General features: G+C 52.2%; 2 protein-coding genes across 2 annotated transcripts; one reads left to right on the forward strand and one right to left on the reverse strand.

Moving 5' to 3' along the window:
• Window positions 1-384: 384 nt before the first annotated feature.
• On the forward strand, window positions 385-2,311 carry LOC116744635 (cytochrome c oxidase subunit 7A1, mitochondrial). Its single transcript, XM_032614677.1, has 4 exons — window positions 385-768; window positions 1,485-1,571; window positions 1,697-1,781; window positions 2,176-2,311. The coding sequence occupies exons 1-4, from the start codon at window positions 532-534 to the stop codon at window positions 2,229-2,231; spliced, it is 465 nt and encodes a 154-aa protein (XP_032470568.1). The 5' UTR covers window positions 385-531; the 3' UTR covers window positions 2,232-2,311.
• Window positions 2,312-3,028: 717 nt separating this feature from the next.
• On the reverse strand, window positions 3,029-10,320 carry CAPNS1 (calpain small subunit 1). Its single transcript, XM_032614644.1, has 11 exons — window positions 10,181-10,320; window positions 9,151-9,371; window positions 8,199-8,232; window positions 7,826-7,915; window positions 7,600-7,657; window positions 7,438-7,502; window positions 5,887-5,955; window positions 5,707-5,785; window positions 5,453-5,569; window positions 3,676-3,734; window positions 3,029-3,491 (listed from the first exon to the last, which is right to left on the reverse strand). The coding sequence occupies exons 2-11, from the start codon at window positions 9,351-9,353 to the stop codon at window positions 3,465-3,467; spliced, it is 801 nt and encodes a 266-aa protein (XP_032470535.1). The 5' UTR covers window positions 9,354-9,371; window positions 10,181-10,320; the 3' UTR covers window positions 3,029-3,464.
• Between the last annotated feature and the right edge of the window lie 8,005 nt (window positions 10,321-18,325).

An 18,325-nucleotide genomic window follows, 5' to 3' on the forward strand; every position in this document is an offset into this window, starting at 1 on the left:
CAAAGATGGTGGCTCTGCGGCGGAGTCATTTTGTGTGCATGTTTAACCTCTGCAGAGTCAGCTACGTGGATTCACAATAAACCAAGAGAGATAATGAAAAATAACTATTTTAACAAGGAAAATTATCCTGCCTTTCATTCCACTCAGTGAGGAAGCAGCATATGCCCCCGTGAGTATGAGATACGGACGTAATCTACTACTTCCTTGGTTCCCATCACTCACCTGGATGAGGTGTGAGTTGAGTGCATTTTCCATACTACATGGTCCCTAAACCCAAAATGAATATTGACGTTTAGCCAAAGCCACAGCAATCTGTTTCAACATGGGAGGAAAAAGGACCGCACTTGACATAATGAAAGATGGTCTCTTACCTTCCTTTACTCGCTCTCCAACGTCAGTCGGATAGGGAGAGATCCGAGGGACCCGACGGAGGACTTGCACTTGCCCCAGGCCGATATCACCGCAGAAACAACCCAAAAATGAATTCTCTGGAACCGCTTTCCTCTCCACGCGGACCAACAGAATTCCGAGATGAGTAACAGATGGGTGCTCCAACCATTTGGCGCTGGGATGCGGGGATGGGGTTGCAGCGTCTTCTCCGCCCACCTATTGGACGAATCGGAAAGCGGCCGCCGGGACCTCGCTGTCCTGGGGCTCACCGAGGGCGTGGCTTGGGACTCCCCCGGAGGGGAGGGCACCGTCTGTCCTTGGGCGGAGAGGGGAGGTGACTCCGGCCGAAGAGGAGGACGCAGGATGAGGGCCCTGCGGGTGAGGGCCACCATGGGTCGGGCTGGGGCCCCCAAGCCGGAAGCCCTCGCCCCTATACGAGACTCCCCAAACATTCCGGGATCTGGGGACTTGGAACGTGAGCCCCCTTCAGGGCTCGAGACTCCCTCCTAATAAGCCTGGGGCCCCCTCCCCCCAGCTCCCAGTCCAAGAGCTTCTGGGACAGCCGGGGACCCGTTAACATGGCCCAAAGCCCCGAGTCCGAACTTCTTCCCTTCATCCAGGGCTCCCGTAATACCTCGGGACTTAGGCACCGGGAACGTAACACCCCTTCCCCGCCGCCGAAGTTCTCGGGCAGCCGGGAAATCCCCCAGGCACTCCTGCTCCAGTCCTGACGTTCCCGGCACCTGAGCTCTTCCCATTAACCCAGGAAACTGCAAAAAACCTCTCCGGGACTTGGGCCCGCAGAACATACTCTCCCTTCTGGGTCCAATCCTCTTCCAATAGTACCCTCTAGACAGCCTGATAACCTCCAAGCCAGACCCTCTAGGCACGAGTCCCCTTCTTCTGGGCCTTTCTTGACAGGACACCCTCCCCCACTCTTGCTGCCAGTTCGGATCTTGCCTTTGAGACGCTCCCAAGGGACAGGACCGTCCCCGAGTCAGAGCCTCGGAAAGTCCGACACCCTCTCCCCAGCGGGACCTCCTCCGGGACACCCCTCCAGGCGCCTCCAATACCCAGCCATCCCCTCTCCACAGGTCTCCCAGGCACTGGTACGCTCCTTTAGCTCAACCGCCCGGAACCGCTTCGAGAACCGAGTGGCTGAGAAACAGAAACTCTTCCAGGTAGGCGGGGCGGGGGCGAGGACCCGGGGCCGCCTGCTTGGTCCTGAAGACGAGTTGGGGGAGGCAGGGGCTTAAGGTCTACCGAGTAGGCAGCGCCTTTCCAATCGTTTACCCCCAACATCCAGGCGGACAATGACCTCCCGGTGCACTTGAAGGGCGGTCTAACCGACAACATCCTGTATCGAGTGACTATGGCTCTGTGCCTGGGAGGTGAGTGCAGGGCCTGGCTCAGCCTGAACTGCGGGAGGGAGCGGGACTCGAGATGGAGAGGGGAAGGGGCTGGTTCCAGCGCTGGGGTTTTGGGAGGGGATTGGGTTCTGAGCTGGTGTGGGACGGTATGGGGCTCTGGGCTGGCAAACAGGAAGCACCCTAGGGCTTGGGCTTCTGTCCCAGGAGGGCGGCTGGGCTAGTGATGGGTCTGGGGAGAAAGCCCAAAGCCCGGTCTGGATCAAGGTCCAGCATTTCCCCAGTTGAAGTGAAGTTTGGGAAGGGAGCTGGAGCCTGAAGTAGGGCTGAGATCCAGGATGGTGACTGGGGAGTCTGCAGGGGGCTCAGGGAGGGAATTAGGGTCTCATTCTGTATCCCCCCCACACTCCCTCCCTAGGCACTGTCTACAGCCTGTACTGCCTTGGCTGGGCCTCCTTCCCTCAAAAGAAGTGAAACCAAGAAGTCTGCAGGACCTGAACAAGCATCAATAAATGTGCTGGCTTCTTGGGGAAGCCAGCCCGGCTCTGTCCTCCGTGTGTGTACCTCCCAGCCTTCCACCAACAAGTGACCTCTGCCCTGTGGACAGACCATTGCCCCAGCCCTGAGTCTCCAACGCTAGACCAGGACTATCCCTAGAATGTCGCTGCCTCTCAGCCCTCCCAGCACCCCTGGGCTGCCCCTCAGGGCCTGGGGACCTGGAATGGGACAGGGGCTTTGTATCCTAGGAGAGCAGCCCCTCTCCCTGCAGAGGCCAGAGGGTGGGGAGGAAGATGCTGAGCATAATGTATGACACACAGAGGCAGAGGCAGAGGCAGGTGAGGACAGACTCACTCAAGCACAGAAGCTGAGAGGGGCAACATGGCCTTGGGGGACAGAGCCAGGGGTAGCACTAAGACTTCCCACCAGCATGGCTCTTGGAGCAGAAGCAGAGATGGTCCAGGCTTCTAGCCTTGGCCTCCACAGGCTCTGTGAGAGATCTCAGCAAGAATGAGGTTACAGGGACTTCCCTGGTGGTCCAGTGGTTAAGACTCCACGCTTCCAACGCATGGGGCGCAGGTTCAATCCTGGGTCAGGGAACTAAGATCCCACAGGCAGCGGGGCCAAAAAAACCCCCAAAAGAATGAGATTACAGCTCAACTGGGATCCAGAATTTGAAAAAAGACCAGGACTAGAAGACAGGCGGAGACAGACTCCCTCTGCCCCAAACAGAGCCAGAGACACCCCTCAACTCTCAGAACAGGAGGCAGATCTCAGAGAGAGCAGCAACTAGGGTACATTTATTTCCTCCTGGGCCTGGCAGGCTGGGAGCAGAATACAGACAAAGGCACTGGGGCATGTGGCCTGGAGTTCAGCTGCCAGGGTGTGTAGGGACTGGAGTGATCCGGAACTGAGAGAAGGGCCCTTGGGGTGTGCACGCAACACAAATATTGGGCTTGGCACAGAAGCAAGAGAGGGGTTATGGAGTAGATGTGAGATGGGTGTGCTGGGGCGGGGTGTGTTGAAGCATGTCGGGCCCTGGCTGTTGACTGAGAATCCGGGTGCCAAGGGCTGGGAGAACAGAAAGGCCTGTGGGTCAGCAGGAGCCATGAAGATGTGACTGCAAACAGGATCAACCCTGGGGGAGACTGAAGAGTCCAAGGTGACTCCTACAGCGAGGCGATGAGGGGGCAGGTCTGGGACTCCCGTTCAGGAATACATGGTCAGCTGTAGCCACTGGGGAGAGGAAGGCACCGAGAGTGAGGATCAGGGAACCTAAGAATACCAGCAGCCCTTCTCTGCCCTCACCCAGGGGTCGCTGGGAAAATAGGAGGGAGGGAGCCCCAGCGCAGAGCTGGTACAGGGGACTGAGGGGAGGGGCCCCCTGCTAGGATCCCACATCCCAGGATGGGGTTCTTACCTCCTGGATGTTCACCTGGATTTGTCCAGTGCCATCTTTGTCAAGAGATTTAAAGGCACCTGGAGAAAGGAAGGGTTGGAGGGATTGGCTTTTAGGATAAAAATATATTAATATATGGGATAACAAAAATAATGGCTAGTACTCTGTGCTAAGCAATGTATAAAGCGCTTTCCATGTATGAACTCATTTAATCCAATTCTGTGAGATAAGTGTCATTTAAAAATAAGGCACAGAGGGATTTCCCTGGTGGTCCAGTGGGTAACACTCCACACTCCCAATGCAGGGGGCCCGGGTTCAATCCCTGGTTCGGGAGCTAGATCCCGCATGCATGCCACAACTAAGAAGTCCGCATGCCACAACTAAGAAATCCACATGCCACAACTGAAAAAAAAAAAGATCCTGCATGCCACAACAAAGATCCCACGTGCCACAACTAAGACCCAGTGCAGCCAAAATAAATATTTTTTTAAAAAATGAAAACAAAATAAGGCACAGAGAAGTGCAGTTATGTGCCCCATGTCACATAGTGTAAAAGTCAGTAAAATGGGATTGGAACCCAGACTGCTACCCACCTCAATAATGGGCTCCATATCCTGACCTGCATGCCCCCCATCACCCCTCTGCCCAAGCCCCAGCCTCCCACCGACAGGCTCCACACGCCTGGTACCCCGGAAGCTGCACTCACTACTGGCCCTCTTGCTGGTAAATCGAAGGCCATTTCTTGGGCCCTCTCATACATGACTTTTGGCATCATCTGCCCTATTGTCCTCTCCCACCTTCCCTTCATGTCCCCGACACACCTGCCCCTTTTCCTCTCCCCAAACTCTTAATGCATTGTCTTCCCTGGGCTCTTGGGACACCGGGAGATCTTCCTAAAGTTAAACCTGAGACCCTGTCATTCCCCTGCCTGGACCCTGTCCACTGTCCCCAGTAGAGTCTGAGCACCCCTGAACTTGGCATTCACAGCCTGCACAGCCTGACCAGGCCCATTGCTCCTGCCTCCTTTTATGCAACTCTCAGACAAATCTGAGTTCAAATTCTAGCTTTGCAACTTCCTAGCTAAGTGGCTGTGAGCAAGAAATTTTGCCTCCTTGAACCCTAGGTTCCTCCTCCAGAAAATAGGGACAATAATTCCCACTTCGCAGGGCTGTCTTAAGGATTCAGTGCATTAATGTTCACAAGAGACCACATGATCCAGCCCCTACTGACCCCTCCCAGCCTTATGTCTCCCCATCCCACCCCCTTCCTAAAATGTTTAGCACTCTGAACCAAGTCCAACCAAAATCATCCAAAGCACCATCTACTCTTTCCTTTCTAGGCCTTCGCACAGGCTGTTCCCGCTGCAACACTCGTCCCCACCCTTTTGCTGGGGTCACTCCTCCTCATCCATCAGGTCTCAACTCACATGTGCCCTCCCTCCTCCAGGAAGCCCTCCTTGACCCCTTAAGCTGCATCAGGTACCTTGTTAGGGTTGAATAGCTGTGAGAGCTCCCCCAGTCACAAATCTAAACCCAATCTGCCCTGAGCTTCCCCCTCACAGCCCTCATCACTCTGCCTAGGCTTCCCCGATCCCAGCCGTAACCACTGTGAGCTGTCACTGTCTGGGAATTTGCCTCTCCTCCTCTGGACTGTGAGCAACATGCGGGCAGAAACTAGGGCTATTTCAGCCGCTGCTGTGCCCCTAACACTGCCCACCTCAGGGTCAGGCTCAGAGGAGGCTTGGCGGATGGAAGTTGGACAAATCCCCACCCAGGAAGAGAGCTGGGGTGTCACTCACGGAACATGGCATCCAGTCTGACCAGGCAGCTGATGAAGTTGTCAAAATCCATGTTCCCCTCCTCATCTGAGTAGCGTCGGATGATCATGTTGTAGAGATGCTCATTCAGGTGGAATCCTGAGGACGACTGTCTCTCAGGTGTGGGGGCCACACAGCCCAGCCCTCCCAGCCCCAGGATTCAGGCTCAGCCCAGCTCAGCGGGGGCTGCCTCACCAGTCCCACCCCCAGCCCCATCACGTTCCCGCCAGCCACACCTGCTGCCTCAAAGGCCCCCGGGAGTTCACTGCTGCCAATGGTCCCTGAACAGTCAATGTCAAACCGTTTGTATATGGCCTGTGGGGACAAGGAGGTCAGGGTTCAACTAAGCATCATGGAGCATGGCATCTCCATGGCTTGGGGGTCTTCGTGCTAGGAGTTTCAGAGGCTGCACACACCTGCCACTTTTTGATGTTGTTCCACAAGTACTTGAATTCCTCGAAGCCCAGCTTGCCGGTCGTGTCACTCTGGTGAGAGGGTGTTAAGAATAAATGTGCCCTGTGTACGCGATGAGGATAATGGCCAAGCAGGGGAACCTGGGCTAAAACCCCAGCTCCCATCCCACCCTAGTCATGTCACCTTGGGTGTGGCTTCATTGTTCATTTTGCCATACTTACTTTAGTCTATATTTCTAAATATAGACTATTTTAGTCTATATTTCAAAATATAGACTCTTCAAACATAACCACGGGGAGCTCCTCATTTATAAAATTCTTCAACAGTAATTCAATGTTATAAATGTTAGGACATGTAAAAAACAAGGGTATCTTAAAACTCTAAGGAAATAAGGGATAAGAGTAAATACCTGCTGGGTTGCTGATAAAAAGTGAATGAGGGGCTTCCCTGGTGGCGCAGTTGTTAAGAATCCGCCTGACAATGCAGGGGACATGGGTTCAAGCCCTGGTCTGGGAAGATCCCACATGCTGTAGAGCAACTAAGCCCGTGCACCACAACTACTGAGCCTGCGCTCTAGAGCCCGCGAGCCACAACTACTGAGCCCGCGAGCCACAACTACTGAAGCCCTCGCGCCTAGAGCCCGCGCTCCGCAACAAGAGAAGCCACCGCAATGAGAAGCCCGTGCACCACAACGAAGAGGAGCCCCCGCTTGCGGCAACTAGAGAAAGCCCACGCGCAGCAACAAAGACCCAACGCAGCCAAAAAATAAATAAGTAAAAAAAAAAAAAAAAAAAGTAAATAAAAATAAATAAATAAAAGTGAATGAGAGGGCTGTATATTGGTATAAAGACCTTAGCTCAGGGGTTGGTACTTGATAAATTCTCAATAAATAGCAACAATGGCCAAGACTTATCAAATGACCAAGTACACGTCAGACAGTGCTAAGCTTCTCAGGAACATCACTTTTGTCACTAAATCCTCAAGACACCAGTCCCACCAGTATTACACCCCAGTGGCAGAGAAACAGATTCAGAGCTGAAAAATCTACCTGGGTGAGATCATGGTACAGACCACTTATGTGCTATATACTGTGCTAAACCTTTTGCATGTAACTCCAATTTGGTATCACCATTATCATTCACCCGATTTTACAGAGAGGCAAATTGAGGCACAGAGAGGCTCAGTAACCTTGCTAAGGGCAGAGCTGGATTTGTTTAACCCTATGCAACATGTTATGACAGCTGTTATTATGTATTGCCGCATGTCCAAGGTGGGTGTGTGTTGTGATATATACACGTCTACATCTGTGGATATGAAAGCTACACACTGACCGCCCCAATCAGGCGCTCAGAAAATCCCCTCTTGGGAATTCCCTGGCAGTCCAGTGGTTAGGACTCAGTGCTCTCACTGCCGAGGCCCCGGGTTCAATCCCTGGTTGGGGAACCAAGATCCCACAAACCATGGAGCACAACCAAAAAAAAAAGAAAGAAAGAAAAGCAAAAAAGAAAATCCCCTCTTCACCAAGGCCTCCGCCAGACTGCCCTCAAGGATACATCCATGACAGCCACCATGCTGCGACATGTGTCAATGCCAAAACCATCAGTCTTCAGATCAGGATCTGTGGGATGCAGGTTGAAAGTCAGAGGCCAGAGATCACAGCTACCCCAGTCGCCATGCCTCTAAACCTGCCCTGTGTGTTGACCCCAGTCACTCACGTCGGGTCACGACTTTGTTGAGAATGTTCATGAGTTCTGTGGCACTGACCTCCATGTCCTAGGGGGAGAAGTTAGGAATGGGTCAGGGGTGACTGAAAGGGGTCTGGGCATGTCATGAAGGAGGATGGGAACTTTGGGATTGCCATGGTCGAATGTACATGTAAAGGGCATCCAGAGGGAAGGCATGGAAGGGTGAGGACACTTCTGGGGGCCCCAGGTTACTTACCTCTCCAGCCAGCTGGGCAAAGAGCCTCCGGAACTGCCGGACCTCCTCACTCTCATTGGCCTCGATGTTGGAGTAATGGGTGCGAGGGGGCTGCAGAGGGAGGAAATCTCAGAGCAGGTAGGGGGAGGGGTGCCCTGGCCAGGACAGCCTTAGATGGGAAAGTCAGAGTGGGCTGGGTGGCTGAGTGACCAATGAATGAGAGGTGGTCAATGAATAGGGAGTGGATATAGCTAAGTTTAAGGATGTTACAAGGGAGAGACTTAATGAGATAAATGTCATAAGGAGGAGTGTGGGGCTTCTTCAAAGGGACAATGATGGGTGGGTCCTTGTCCCTTTGAAGAAGAGGGGTCTCCGATTGTGAAGGGTGGCTTACCGGGGGCTCTGGGTTGTACTGCGCAGCCGCCTCACTGAAGGGAAACAAGGGGCAGTTAGTGCCAGGGGGCGGGTCCTCCAACGGGCAGCACCAGCCCCCACACCCCAAGCCCCCAACCCCCAGCTCGCCGCCCTACCTACCTGTTCCCTCTGCCCGCCACATCAGTCCTTGTCCTCACCTGTCCCTATCCTCGCTGCCCTGGTTGTGCCCCCACGGTAGGACCCCCTCTTGCCAGGACACACCCACGCAATGGCAGATTTCTCAAAAGACGGGAGCTCATTTCATAGAAGCTCGGCCCCAGCTTCCCGGGGCCCCACCCTCCTGGGTTCCACCTGTCTAGGAACCTGCTCCATCGCCACGGCTTCTGAACACTTGTGTCTTCCCAAGATCCCACCCCAGCTCCATTAGTTCTCACCCCTTTAAGGGATCACACTCAGTGGCCAAGACTAACGAGGCCCCTACCGACGCCCTGCCCTACCTCCACCAGGACATTTTTCTATTTTAACCAGCCAGTTCCCAGCCAGGCCCTGCCCCTTCAAGGACATTTCCCCTGTCCCATTACGGTTAGACCTCTTCTGGGCACACCTCATTGACCCACCTACGAGGGCCACGCCGCGCCCATAAGACTAGCCGTGCCCCCATGAAGTGATACCCAGCCTCACTGGCTCCGCCCCCTTAACGTTTGTCTCCAGGTTAGCGGAAGTAGGCCGCGCCAGCCCCATTAAGCCCCACCTCCCAAAGCCCATCAGATTGTGTCCCCACAACAGACTACTCCCATGTCAAGCCCCGCCCCCATGAACTCATCACGGTCGGCCCCCTCAAGGCCGGTCTCCTAGCCCAGTCCAGGCCCAGCCTAATTAAGGTTCCTGGTCAGTGTCCAGGTTACCCCACTCTATTCTGGCTGGTCAAGCCTCTTCCTCCAGGCCCCGCCCCTCCTCAGGCCCCGCCTTACCTAATGGCGCTAATGACCCCGCCCAGGATGCGCATGGCAGTTCCGCCACCGCCGCCGCCTCCGCCACCTCCTCCTCCGCCGCCGCCGCCGCCGCCGCCGCCGCCGCTGATCAGGCCTCCGAGCACATTCCCTAGGCCCCCGCCCAGGCCCCCGCCTCCCCCGCCGCCTCCTCCACCCTTCAAGAACGAGTTAACCAGGAACATGGCTGTGACTCAAGATTCCTGAGGAGGGAAAAAGGGGTCAGGTGGCTGTCTCGTCCCTGAGCCCGCCCCTTCCCCCACAGAAATACGCATTTCTGACTGCTGGACTTGGGGGAGTGATATGAAGCCGCTAGGCGGAGACCTGTCCTCCGGCTGCGGCTTGAGGGTCCATTCGGGATGGGGTCTGGGCTTCTGGGGGAAGGGTCCGCGTCTGGCTTGAAGGACTCTGGGCTGAGTCTACGCATAGGCATCATTAAGCACCAGACACCGGCCAGGTCAAGTGGGGTTCTCGAGATGGGGGCCCCAAGCTGACTCTCGAATCTGAGATCCAGAGCCCTAAGACTGATTTAGGGGTTTGGGGTGGGTCGGGAGCGTGGATCAGAAATTCTCCGCCTGGAGGCTCCTGGAGCAGAGTTTAGTAAATCCAGAATGTGGGCTTGAGGGTTTAGGTACAACCAGCAGCGGGATTAGTCTCATCGCTGTGTCTATGGGTTCGGGTCTAAGATACTGAGTGTGAGCCGCGGGGCCGGGATAACGGAGTCCTCGTTAGAATTGAGAGCACGGATGCAGGATCGTAGTCCTGGAGGCCACACCCAGGGCTGAATTTACGGGGTACCTCTCAAATCCATGGGCTTCTATTTTAGATCCTGAGAGGGAGGGTGGAAGAGTCCCCGGGGCGGGATAACTAGGGCCGGACAGATCTGGGGGTTCGAATCTGAGATCGTGGGTGTGGTGGACCCCTGAGGACAAGATTTGAGCATCTTTTCGGGTCTGGAGGCCTCCAGGGCCGGGTTTACAGAGTGCAGGGGGAGTCCGGACTGGGCGCTCACCGCCTCGCTCGCGCGTCGGCCGGTCCGCTAGTCTGTGCTGCTCTGGGGCCTCCTGCTGCGTCCGGCTTCGCAGGGAGGGGCGGGTGACTCAGGCGGAAGAGGCCGGATTAGGCACTTGCGGGGCGGCCCAGCGGCATCCGCACGGTCCTAGAGCCGACATTGAAACTGCGCGTGTGCCTGCGGGCCCCGCCTTCTGTAATGGGGCGCGGCCGCCCAGGCTCAGTCCTGCGTTTCCGGTGCTTAGCGTTCCGACACCCACCTGACAAAAGAGCTGAGATTTTTCCCTACACTTATTGGTTCCAGGTGCAGGCGCCCGGGGACGAGAACTCCGAGGTGACTTGAGGACTCGTCGTGCCCAAGGTCACCCCCTAGTGTTGTAGTGTGAATGTTCGCCCCAAAATCAGCCTCCACCCAATCACAGATGTGGTTTTCAGCCTCCTCGGAAAGGAACTCTTGGGACTCTTGGCACTTGTCGCCTATCCTAGCCTTGTCGCGACAAGCAGCAGTTGGAGGCCCCGAATTATGTTTGGCCCACAGTCCGGGGACAAGCGCCCGCATCTGTGGCGGGGATCCTGCGGCACAGCCCTGATGGCGTTCCAGTTCCGCCTACGATTTGGACTGTCTTGTGCCTTCTCCATCCACACCCCTTGGCCCCCTGAGTCAGGGTCACCAGAATCATTTTTCCTGGACGGGCCCAAAGTGTAGTCTCAGTCTTACAGTCTCTAAAGAGGGGCCCAGACACAGGATGAGTCCCCTGGCCACAGCCTAGTTTCTGAGGCTAGATGTTCCCAAGGTCGGGTGGTGGGCAGGGTGTGGAATGCAGCTGAGAGGGAAAATGGCAACTGAAGCCACCTTTGGGTATCTTTCCCTTGCTCTCTGCTTCCAACGTCCAACATGTGAGGGCCCAGTACTTTTTCAGGGCTCCTCAGAGGGAGCTAAATCTGGCTCCCCCAGGCAGTCTGGCTGTCTAGCCTTTAGCCTCTCCCTGGGAAGCTGGCTCAGCCTGAGTTTGAATCCTGACTTTGCCCTTAATAATTTGGGATCCCAAAACAGTGAGCTGAGCAACGATCTCCTAATCGGTAAAGTGCAAACGAAGGTTTCCATGCCCCCACTTTCTAGGCCCCTATCAAAATTAAGCAGTAAATGCTTCGTAAATAGTAGCTATTATCCTCTGTGTCTCGCTCCTCCTTAGGTAATACTGATAAAAAAATAACTGCCAAGCACCCTCCCAAGTACTTTATGTATATCGGGTCATATGTCCTCATAACAGTCCTATGGGATGGATGCTATACATTATCTCCATTTTACAAATAAGTAAACTGATTCTGAGGGTAAACTCCCAAGCCTGTACTCTTGAGCACTACTGAAACCGAGCAGGACCCTGTAGGGCTCCTGGGCACAGAAGCCTTTCTGTGTCCCCTGTTTCTTGTTTGTAGGAAATAGGCTTCAGCCTCCAGGACCTTCCTTGAGCTCCAAAGGGCAGGTTCAAACAGCTGCTAATCAGGGAAGGGAGGGGATGCGGAGACAAAGGGAGGAGCAGTCAAGAAAGAGTAGCGCAGCCTTGGAACAGGGTCCTGGCTCCTCAAGGAATACACATAACAATATCTTTGAGCTCTTCTGCAGAACTAAAACCCCCAACAAATGGAAGATGTTAACTATTTGATGAAGCATTCTTCATTCCAGAGAAGTGCATCAGGAGACCACCTGAGGCCAGATTAAAGAAGTGCAGGCCCTGCACACACCCTGATCCTTGTCACTAACCCTGCCCTTGAACCACTACTATTAAACTCCTCACCAAATCCCCCGGTTTGGGACACAGTTTTTGAGGCCATGAGCCTGTTGTGTCCCTGTTTGCCTGGCAAAGCAATAAAACTCTTCTTTTCTACTTCACCCAAAACTCTGTCTCCAAGATTTGATTTGGCACCACTGCACAGAGGCTGAGTTTTCAGCATCGTTACCCTAACGCATTGACTCTTCAATAATATAATTAATATGATAATAGCTCAAATAACAAGCGCAACAGACAAAACCCCAGTCACAGCTATGCTTCCTGAAGGCTTGCTGGGGCTGCCACATAAGCCTTATCTATGAGGCAGGAACTAACAGGAGAGAAAATGGAATCTCTGAAGGCAGGGTCACTTGCCTGAGGTCACAGAGGGTGGCAGGCCCAGGTCTGAACCTGGGCTTGGCTGTTGCCAAAAACTTTTGGTGATGACTAATCGGGATTCCCTTCTGACCACACCCCTCCCTGCCAGCCTGAGTAGCTTCCTTCTCTGCCCTCTCTGGGGCTCACTTGCTGACAGGCCTTTGCATGGGCTGTCCCCTCTATCTGGAACACTCTTTCTGCCTTTTTTGCCTGGTTTTTTAGCCACTCAGGTTTTAGTGTCAGCTCAGGAGTCACCTCTTCCAGGAAGCCCTCCCTGTCTGAACCTGAGACTGAAACTGAAGCTTGCAGTTACATGCTTGTAACATACTTTCTCATAGCACTCACTGCCAATTACAATCATATTGTCATCTAGGTCTGGCTCCCTGACCTCTTAACCCTGGCCAGCTCTAAATCTTAGTCCTTCTCTCTAGTTTACTCATGCCATCATGGATCTCCCTCACATGCATGGCTAAAATTCTATCTCTAGGCAATTCCCTGGCGGTCCAGTGGTTAGGACTCCAAGCTTTCACTGCCAAGGGCACGGGTTCAATCCCTGGTGGGGAACTAGAATCCCCCAAGGTGTGCGGTGCAGCCAAAAAAAAAGAAATCCATCTCTAGGCTATCAACACCCAAGTTTCTATCTTCAGCCCAGATAGTTCTATCTTCAGGATCCTACATCCTGCATCCTACTCAATATCTCCATGGGGGTCTTAGAGATGTCTCAAGCTTGACACATCTTAAACTGAGCTCCTGACCTTCCTCCCAAACCTGCTCCCTCCCCACCTTCCCCATCTAGGTTAATGGCACCTCTATCCTTCCAGTGACTGAGACCAAATACCCTAGGTCCATCCTTGACCTCTGTTTCAGACCCACTCCAACTGTCAGCAAACCTTGGTGACTCTACCTACAGAATCTAAACTCTCCTCCCCTTCCGCTGCCCCCAACCTGGCCCAGCCCCCACTCTCTCCTGCCTGGACAGTAAAAGCAGCCTCCTTCCTGATCCCCCAGTTCCTGAGCCTGCCCTCCCAGGCTTTTCCCTAAACGCAGCCAGAGGGAGCCTGTGAACACCTGAGGCAGATCAGAAACCTACTGGCTGAGCCCTCCCTTGGCTGCATCTCACCACAGTAAGAGTCAAAACCCTCACAAGGCCACCAAGTCCCTAGTGATCTGCCCTGTCACCTCTCTGCCCTCATCTCCTCCCCCTTAAGAAAGTGAGGCTTCCCTGGTGGCGCAGTGGTTGAGAGTCCGCCTGCCGATGCAGGGAACGCGGGTTCGTGCCCCGGTCCGGGAGGATCCCGCATGCCGCAGAGCTGCATGCTGGGCCCGTGAGCCATGGCCGCTGAGCCTGTGCATCCGAAGCCTGTGCTCCGCAACAGGAGAGGCCACCACAGTGAGAGGCCCGCGTACCGCAAAAAAAAAGAAAGAGAGAGAGAGAAGAAGTCCTACTGGCAGCTTGACCTGGATGTTCCCAGTTGAACGAAGAAAAGACATAGACGAGGAGGCTCTGCAAATGCAGGAATATCCAGAGCCCCTCTCTGGTCACACTTGGGGGCCCATACTCCATTACCAAGGCCCTCTCTAGCCCCTCCTTAGCGTCTTACCTCTTACTGCCTCAAGACTACACACCTAGTGATCTCAGGAGGGTGCTCTCAGATCTCCGCTTTAACCCCACACTCCTCATCCCACCTGACACTGCTCTAACCATGTATCACCTGCTAACACAGTGTACAGTTTAGGGACTTCCCTGGCAGTCCAGTGGTTAAGACCATGACACATGGCGGGCGTGTAGGATCTTAGTTCCCTGACCAGGGATTGAACTCACGCCCCCTGCAGTGGAAGCACTGGAAGTGCAGAGTCTTAACCACTTGACTGCCAGGGAAGTCCTGTAGCTTATGCTTTTAATTCTCACAATTTTCTGCCTCAACGATGTTAATGTTATAATGCCGCCACCAATTAATAAACTCAAAATAGTCATAACTATCCTAGCTAATGCCTCCTGAGGGTTTGATGGGACCAGGCTGGAGTAACTGCATTACAGGCATGTCTTTCAAGGCCTCTCACAACCCTCTGAGAAAGGAACTAACATGAAAGGAAGTGGAGGTTCAGAGAAGTAGAGTCCTTTGCCTGAGGGGATGGCAGAGCCAGTTTGAACCCAAGCATGGTTGATGCCAAATAGTTCTGTGATGTCTACTCCAGTTTACTGTCCTTTCACTATCCTCCCTTCACCAGTGTATTAGTCAGGGTTTTCCAGACAAGCAGAACCAATAGGATATAGAGAGAGAGAGAGGAAGAAAAAGATTTATTATAAGGAAATGGCTCATGAATGATTATGGAGGCTGAGAAGTCACATGATCTGCTCTCTGCAAGCTGGAGGCCCAGGAAAGCCAATGGTCTAAGTCCTGGTACAAGTCTGAAGACTGGAGAACCAGGGGAGCCAATGGTGTAAGTCCCAGTCTGAGTGCAGGAGAAGAGGAGAAATCTGATATTCCAGCTCAGTGGTCACGCGGAAATGAATTATTCCTTCTGAAACTGAGCAGGATCTTGTGTGGCCTTCCTGGGGACAGACACCTTCCCCTCACCCGTGTCCCCTGCCTCATGTTTGCAGAAAAGCTTTAGCCTCCTAGGCCTTCCCCGAGTTCCAAAGAGCAAACTTAATCAGAGAAGTGAGAAAATGCAGAAACAAAGGAAAACAATCAAGCAAGACAAAATAATAATAGTTTAGCCATAAAACAAAGTCAAGGACCTTTAGTTCCTCCTCAAGGGCTATAGATAATATCCTGGGCCATATCCTTCAGTTGTTTTGCAGATACTACGCTCATCAGGTGGTGGAAGAAGCTAACTGCATGATGACCGTGACCATGTACTTCTCAGACTGGATGGAGCCTGAGAATTGATAATGCTGACCCCTGTGATCTCTTGTGGTTACCTCACCACCCACCAATCAGAGAACTGTGCACAAGCTGATTACCTACCTGGTAACCCTCTCCCTCACTTTGTCTTTAAAAACACTTCCCTGAAGGAGTTCGTGTCTGTTGTGCATGACCTACCCATTCTCCTTGCTTGGCCCTGCAATAAATGAATGCTGTACTTTCATTCTCCATAACTTGGCGTCAATAGACTGTCTTTGCTGTGTGTGGGGTGAGCGGATCAGTTTGGTTCAGTAACACTTTCTGAGTCTTTTTTTCTATTCAGGCCCTCAAAGGATTGGATGATGTTTCCCACCTTAGGGTGGGCAATCTGCTTTGCTTAGTCTACCAATTCAAATGCTAATCTCATCTGGAAACACCCTCACAGACACACCCAGAAATAAAGTTTAGCCAAACGAAAACCTGGACACCCTGCACCTCAGTTGAGTTGGTGCATAAAATTAGCTCAGCAGAGGGGACTCTGGGGACCTAGAGGTGAGCAAAGCCCAAGATGGAAGGAGCCTGGGTCTCTGAAAGACTCTGTGGAGCAGAATGACCCCACTGACTTGCATTGGACTATGGTGTGAATTTAAAAAATAGATTTATTAATGGGGAATTCCCTGGCAGTCCAGTGGTTAGGATTCCATGCTTTCACTGCCGAGGGCCAGGGTTTGATCTCTGGTCAGGGAACTGAGATCCCACAAGCCATGTGGTGCAGCCAAAAAAAAAATTAAGAAGAAAGATTTATTAAGCCACTGAATTTGGGGGGCAGGGGGGATCTTCAGTTAACGGCAGCTAGCCTTATTTACTTTAACTAATACACTCCATGAAGAAAGAGCTCTGTGGTAGACTGATTGCAAAAATAGCTCTATCTTCCACCCCTCCATGTATCCTTGCCCTGTACAATCTGACTTTGCAGTTTCTCACATCAAGGGGTAGAGTCTATTTCCTAACTCTTTGAAGCCAGATTGGCCTTGTCATTAACCAACAGAATGAGGTGGAAGGACAGTGTAATACTTCCCAGCCCAGGCCTCAAGGGGCCTTATGTTCTTTTCTCTCTCTCCCTGCGTGCTCTCAGACAATGCCATCATAACTGTCCAGGGCCGAGTTGACCCTCTAGCAAATGACAGATGCAAAAGTAAGCCCAACCAAGATCAGCCAAGCCTGGTCCAGATCAGCAGAACCATCCAGCTAATCCATACACTTTTTTTTTTAATGCAATGTTTTCTTTCATTAATATTTATTTATTTATTTTTGGCTGTGTTGGGTCTTAGCTGTGGCACGTGGGATCTTCGTTGAGGTGCGCAGGCTTCTCTCTAGTTGTGGCGCATGAGCTCAGCAGTTGTGGCACGCTGGCTTAGTTGCACTCCGGGATGTCGGATCTTAGTTCCCCGACCAGGGATCAAACTTGTGTCCCCTGCATTGCAAGGCAGATTCTTTACCACTGGACCACCAGGGAAGTCCCTAATCCATAGACTTGTGAGAATAATAAATGATTATTTATTTAATTTATTTTTGCCTGCATTGGGTCTTCCTTGCTGTGTGTGGGCTTTCTCTAGCTGCGGCAAGCGGGGCTGCTCTTCGTTGTGGTGCGTGGGCTCTAGGCGCGTGGGCTTCAGTAATCATGGCATGTGGGCTTAGTAGTTGTGGCTTGCAGGCTCAGTAGTTGTGGCTCACAGGCTTAGTTGCTCCGTGGAATGTGGGATCTTCCCAGGCCAGGGCTCGAACCCATGTCCCCTGCATTGGCAGGCGGATTCCTAGCCACTGTGCAACCAGGGAAGCCCAAAGACTATATTTTTGAGCCACTAAGTTTTGGTGTGGTTTGTCACATAGCAATAGCTATCTGATACAGGCTCCATGACCAAACAAATTCAGAAAATGATGCCTAGGAGATTCCCTCTTGTAGAGTTATCATGGACTCTAGCATGTTAATGAAAATTCCTGCAACGAAGCAGCTCATCTAACTTTGTTCAAGCCAGCAAAGCCCACATTTCTTTTATCAAGGAACCCTTTTATCTTTGAGTATTCATTAACATCTCCTCGGAAATTTGTGAAGCTTTTTTTGCTTTGTTTTTTCTTGTTATAATAATACAAAAAAAAAGTGCCATGACAATACTTTCACAAGACCTTACCCACTTCCCTGATTATTTCCAGGGGCCAAATTCCTAGAAACATTAATGATGGGTCAACAGATGTCCACATTTTCAGGCTTTGGACTCAGGCTACACAGTCATTCTCCAGAAAGGTGGTTGCCATTCATATCTCAACCATGGCAGATGGGTCCCTTGTTGCCCTGAACGGTCCTCAGCTTTGAGAAACCAAAATTTAAACATCTTTGCTGATATGAGACAAAAGGAGTTATCTCAGTATTTTAAGTGACATTTTTCAAATACTAGTGGGGGTAAACTTGGCTTTCATATTTAGTTGGCCATTAAGATTTCTTCTATAAATTGTCTTCCTATTCTATGCTCATTTTTATTTATTAGCTTTTCATGTTAATTTCACATTACTTTATTAATATCTTCACTCCTTAAGGGTGTTAATCACATTTCTATCATTTTTTGTTGCAAATATACTTCTCTAATGCATATTTACTTCAATGTTGGCCATGCCTTTTAAAGAAAATTTATATCCTTTATCTTTTTTTTTAATTAATTTAATTTTTATTTTATTTTTGGCTGCATTGGGTCTTCATTGCAGTGCATGGGCTTTTCTCTAGTTGCGGCGAGCAGGGGCTACTTTTCGTTGGGGTGCACGGGCTTCTCACTGTGGTGGCTTCTCTAGTTGCGAAGCACAGGCTCTAGACGCACGGGCTTCAGTAGTTGTGGCACATGGGCTCAGTAGTTGCGGCGCACAGGCTTAGCTGCTCCGTGGCCTGTGGGATCTTCCTGGACCAGGGCTCGAACCCGTGTCCCCTGCATTGGCAGGCGGATTCTTAACCACTGTGCCACCAGGGAAGCCCAGCCATGCCTTTTTTAGACATATAAAACATTCGGCTTTTTATACAGTCAAATTCATCTATCTTTTACTTGGTGGTTTGTTCCCCCACTATACTGAAGTTCCGAAAGTCTTTCCTCATACAGAGGTCATTTA

The sequence above is a fragment of the Phocoena sinus genome, chromosome 19 (assembly GCF_008692025.1).
Source record: "Phocoena sinus isolate mPhoSin1 chromosome 19, mPhoSin1.pri, whole genome shotgun sequence".
Classification (NCBI taxonomy): Eukaryota; Metazoa; Chordata; class Mammalia; order Artiodactyla; family Phocoenidae; genus Phocoena; species Phocoena sinus.

Excerpts from the sequence above, each read along its gene's own strand:
- LOC116744635 (XM_032614677.1), top strand. The coding sequence starts at position 532 with ATGAGTAACAGATGGGTGCTCCAACCATTTGGCGCTGGGATGCGGGGA. Across the intron at positions 769-1,484 it reads GCAGGATGAGGGCCCTGCGG|GTCTCCCAGGCACTGGTACG; the intron begins GTGAGGGCCACC and ends CCCTCTCCACAG. Across the intron at positions 1,572-1,696 it reads AGAAACAGAAACTCTTCCAG|GCGGACAATGACCTCCCGGT; the intron begins GTAGGCGGGGCG and ends CCCAACATCCAG.
- CAPNS1 (XM_032614644.1), bottom strand. The coding sequence starts at position 9,353 with ATGTTCCTGGTTAACTCGTTCTTGAAGGGTGGAGGAGGCGGCGGGGGA. Across the intron at positions 8,233-9,150 it reads GGGGTCATTAGCGCCATTAG|TGAGGCGGCTGCGCAGTACA; the intron begins GTAAGGCGGGGC and ends GTTTCCCTTCAG. Across the intron at positions 7,916-8,198 it reads AGTACAACCCAGAGCCCCCG|CCCCCTCGCACCCATTACTC; the intron begins GTAAGCCACCCT and ends CTCCCTCTGCAG.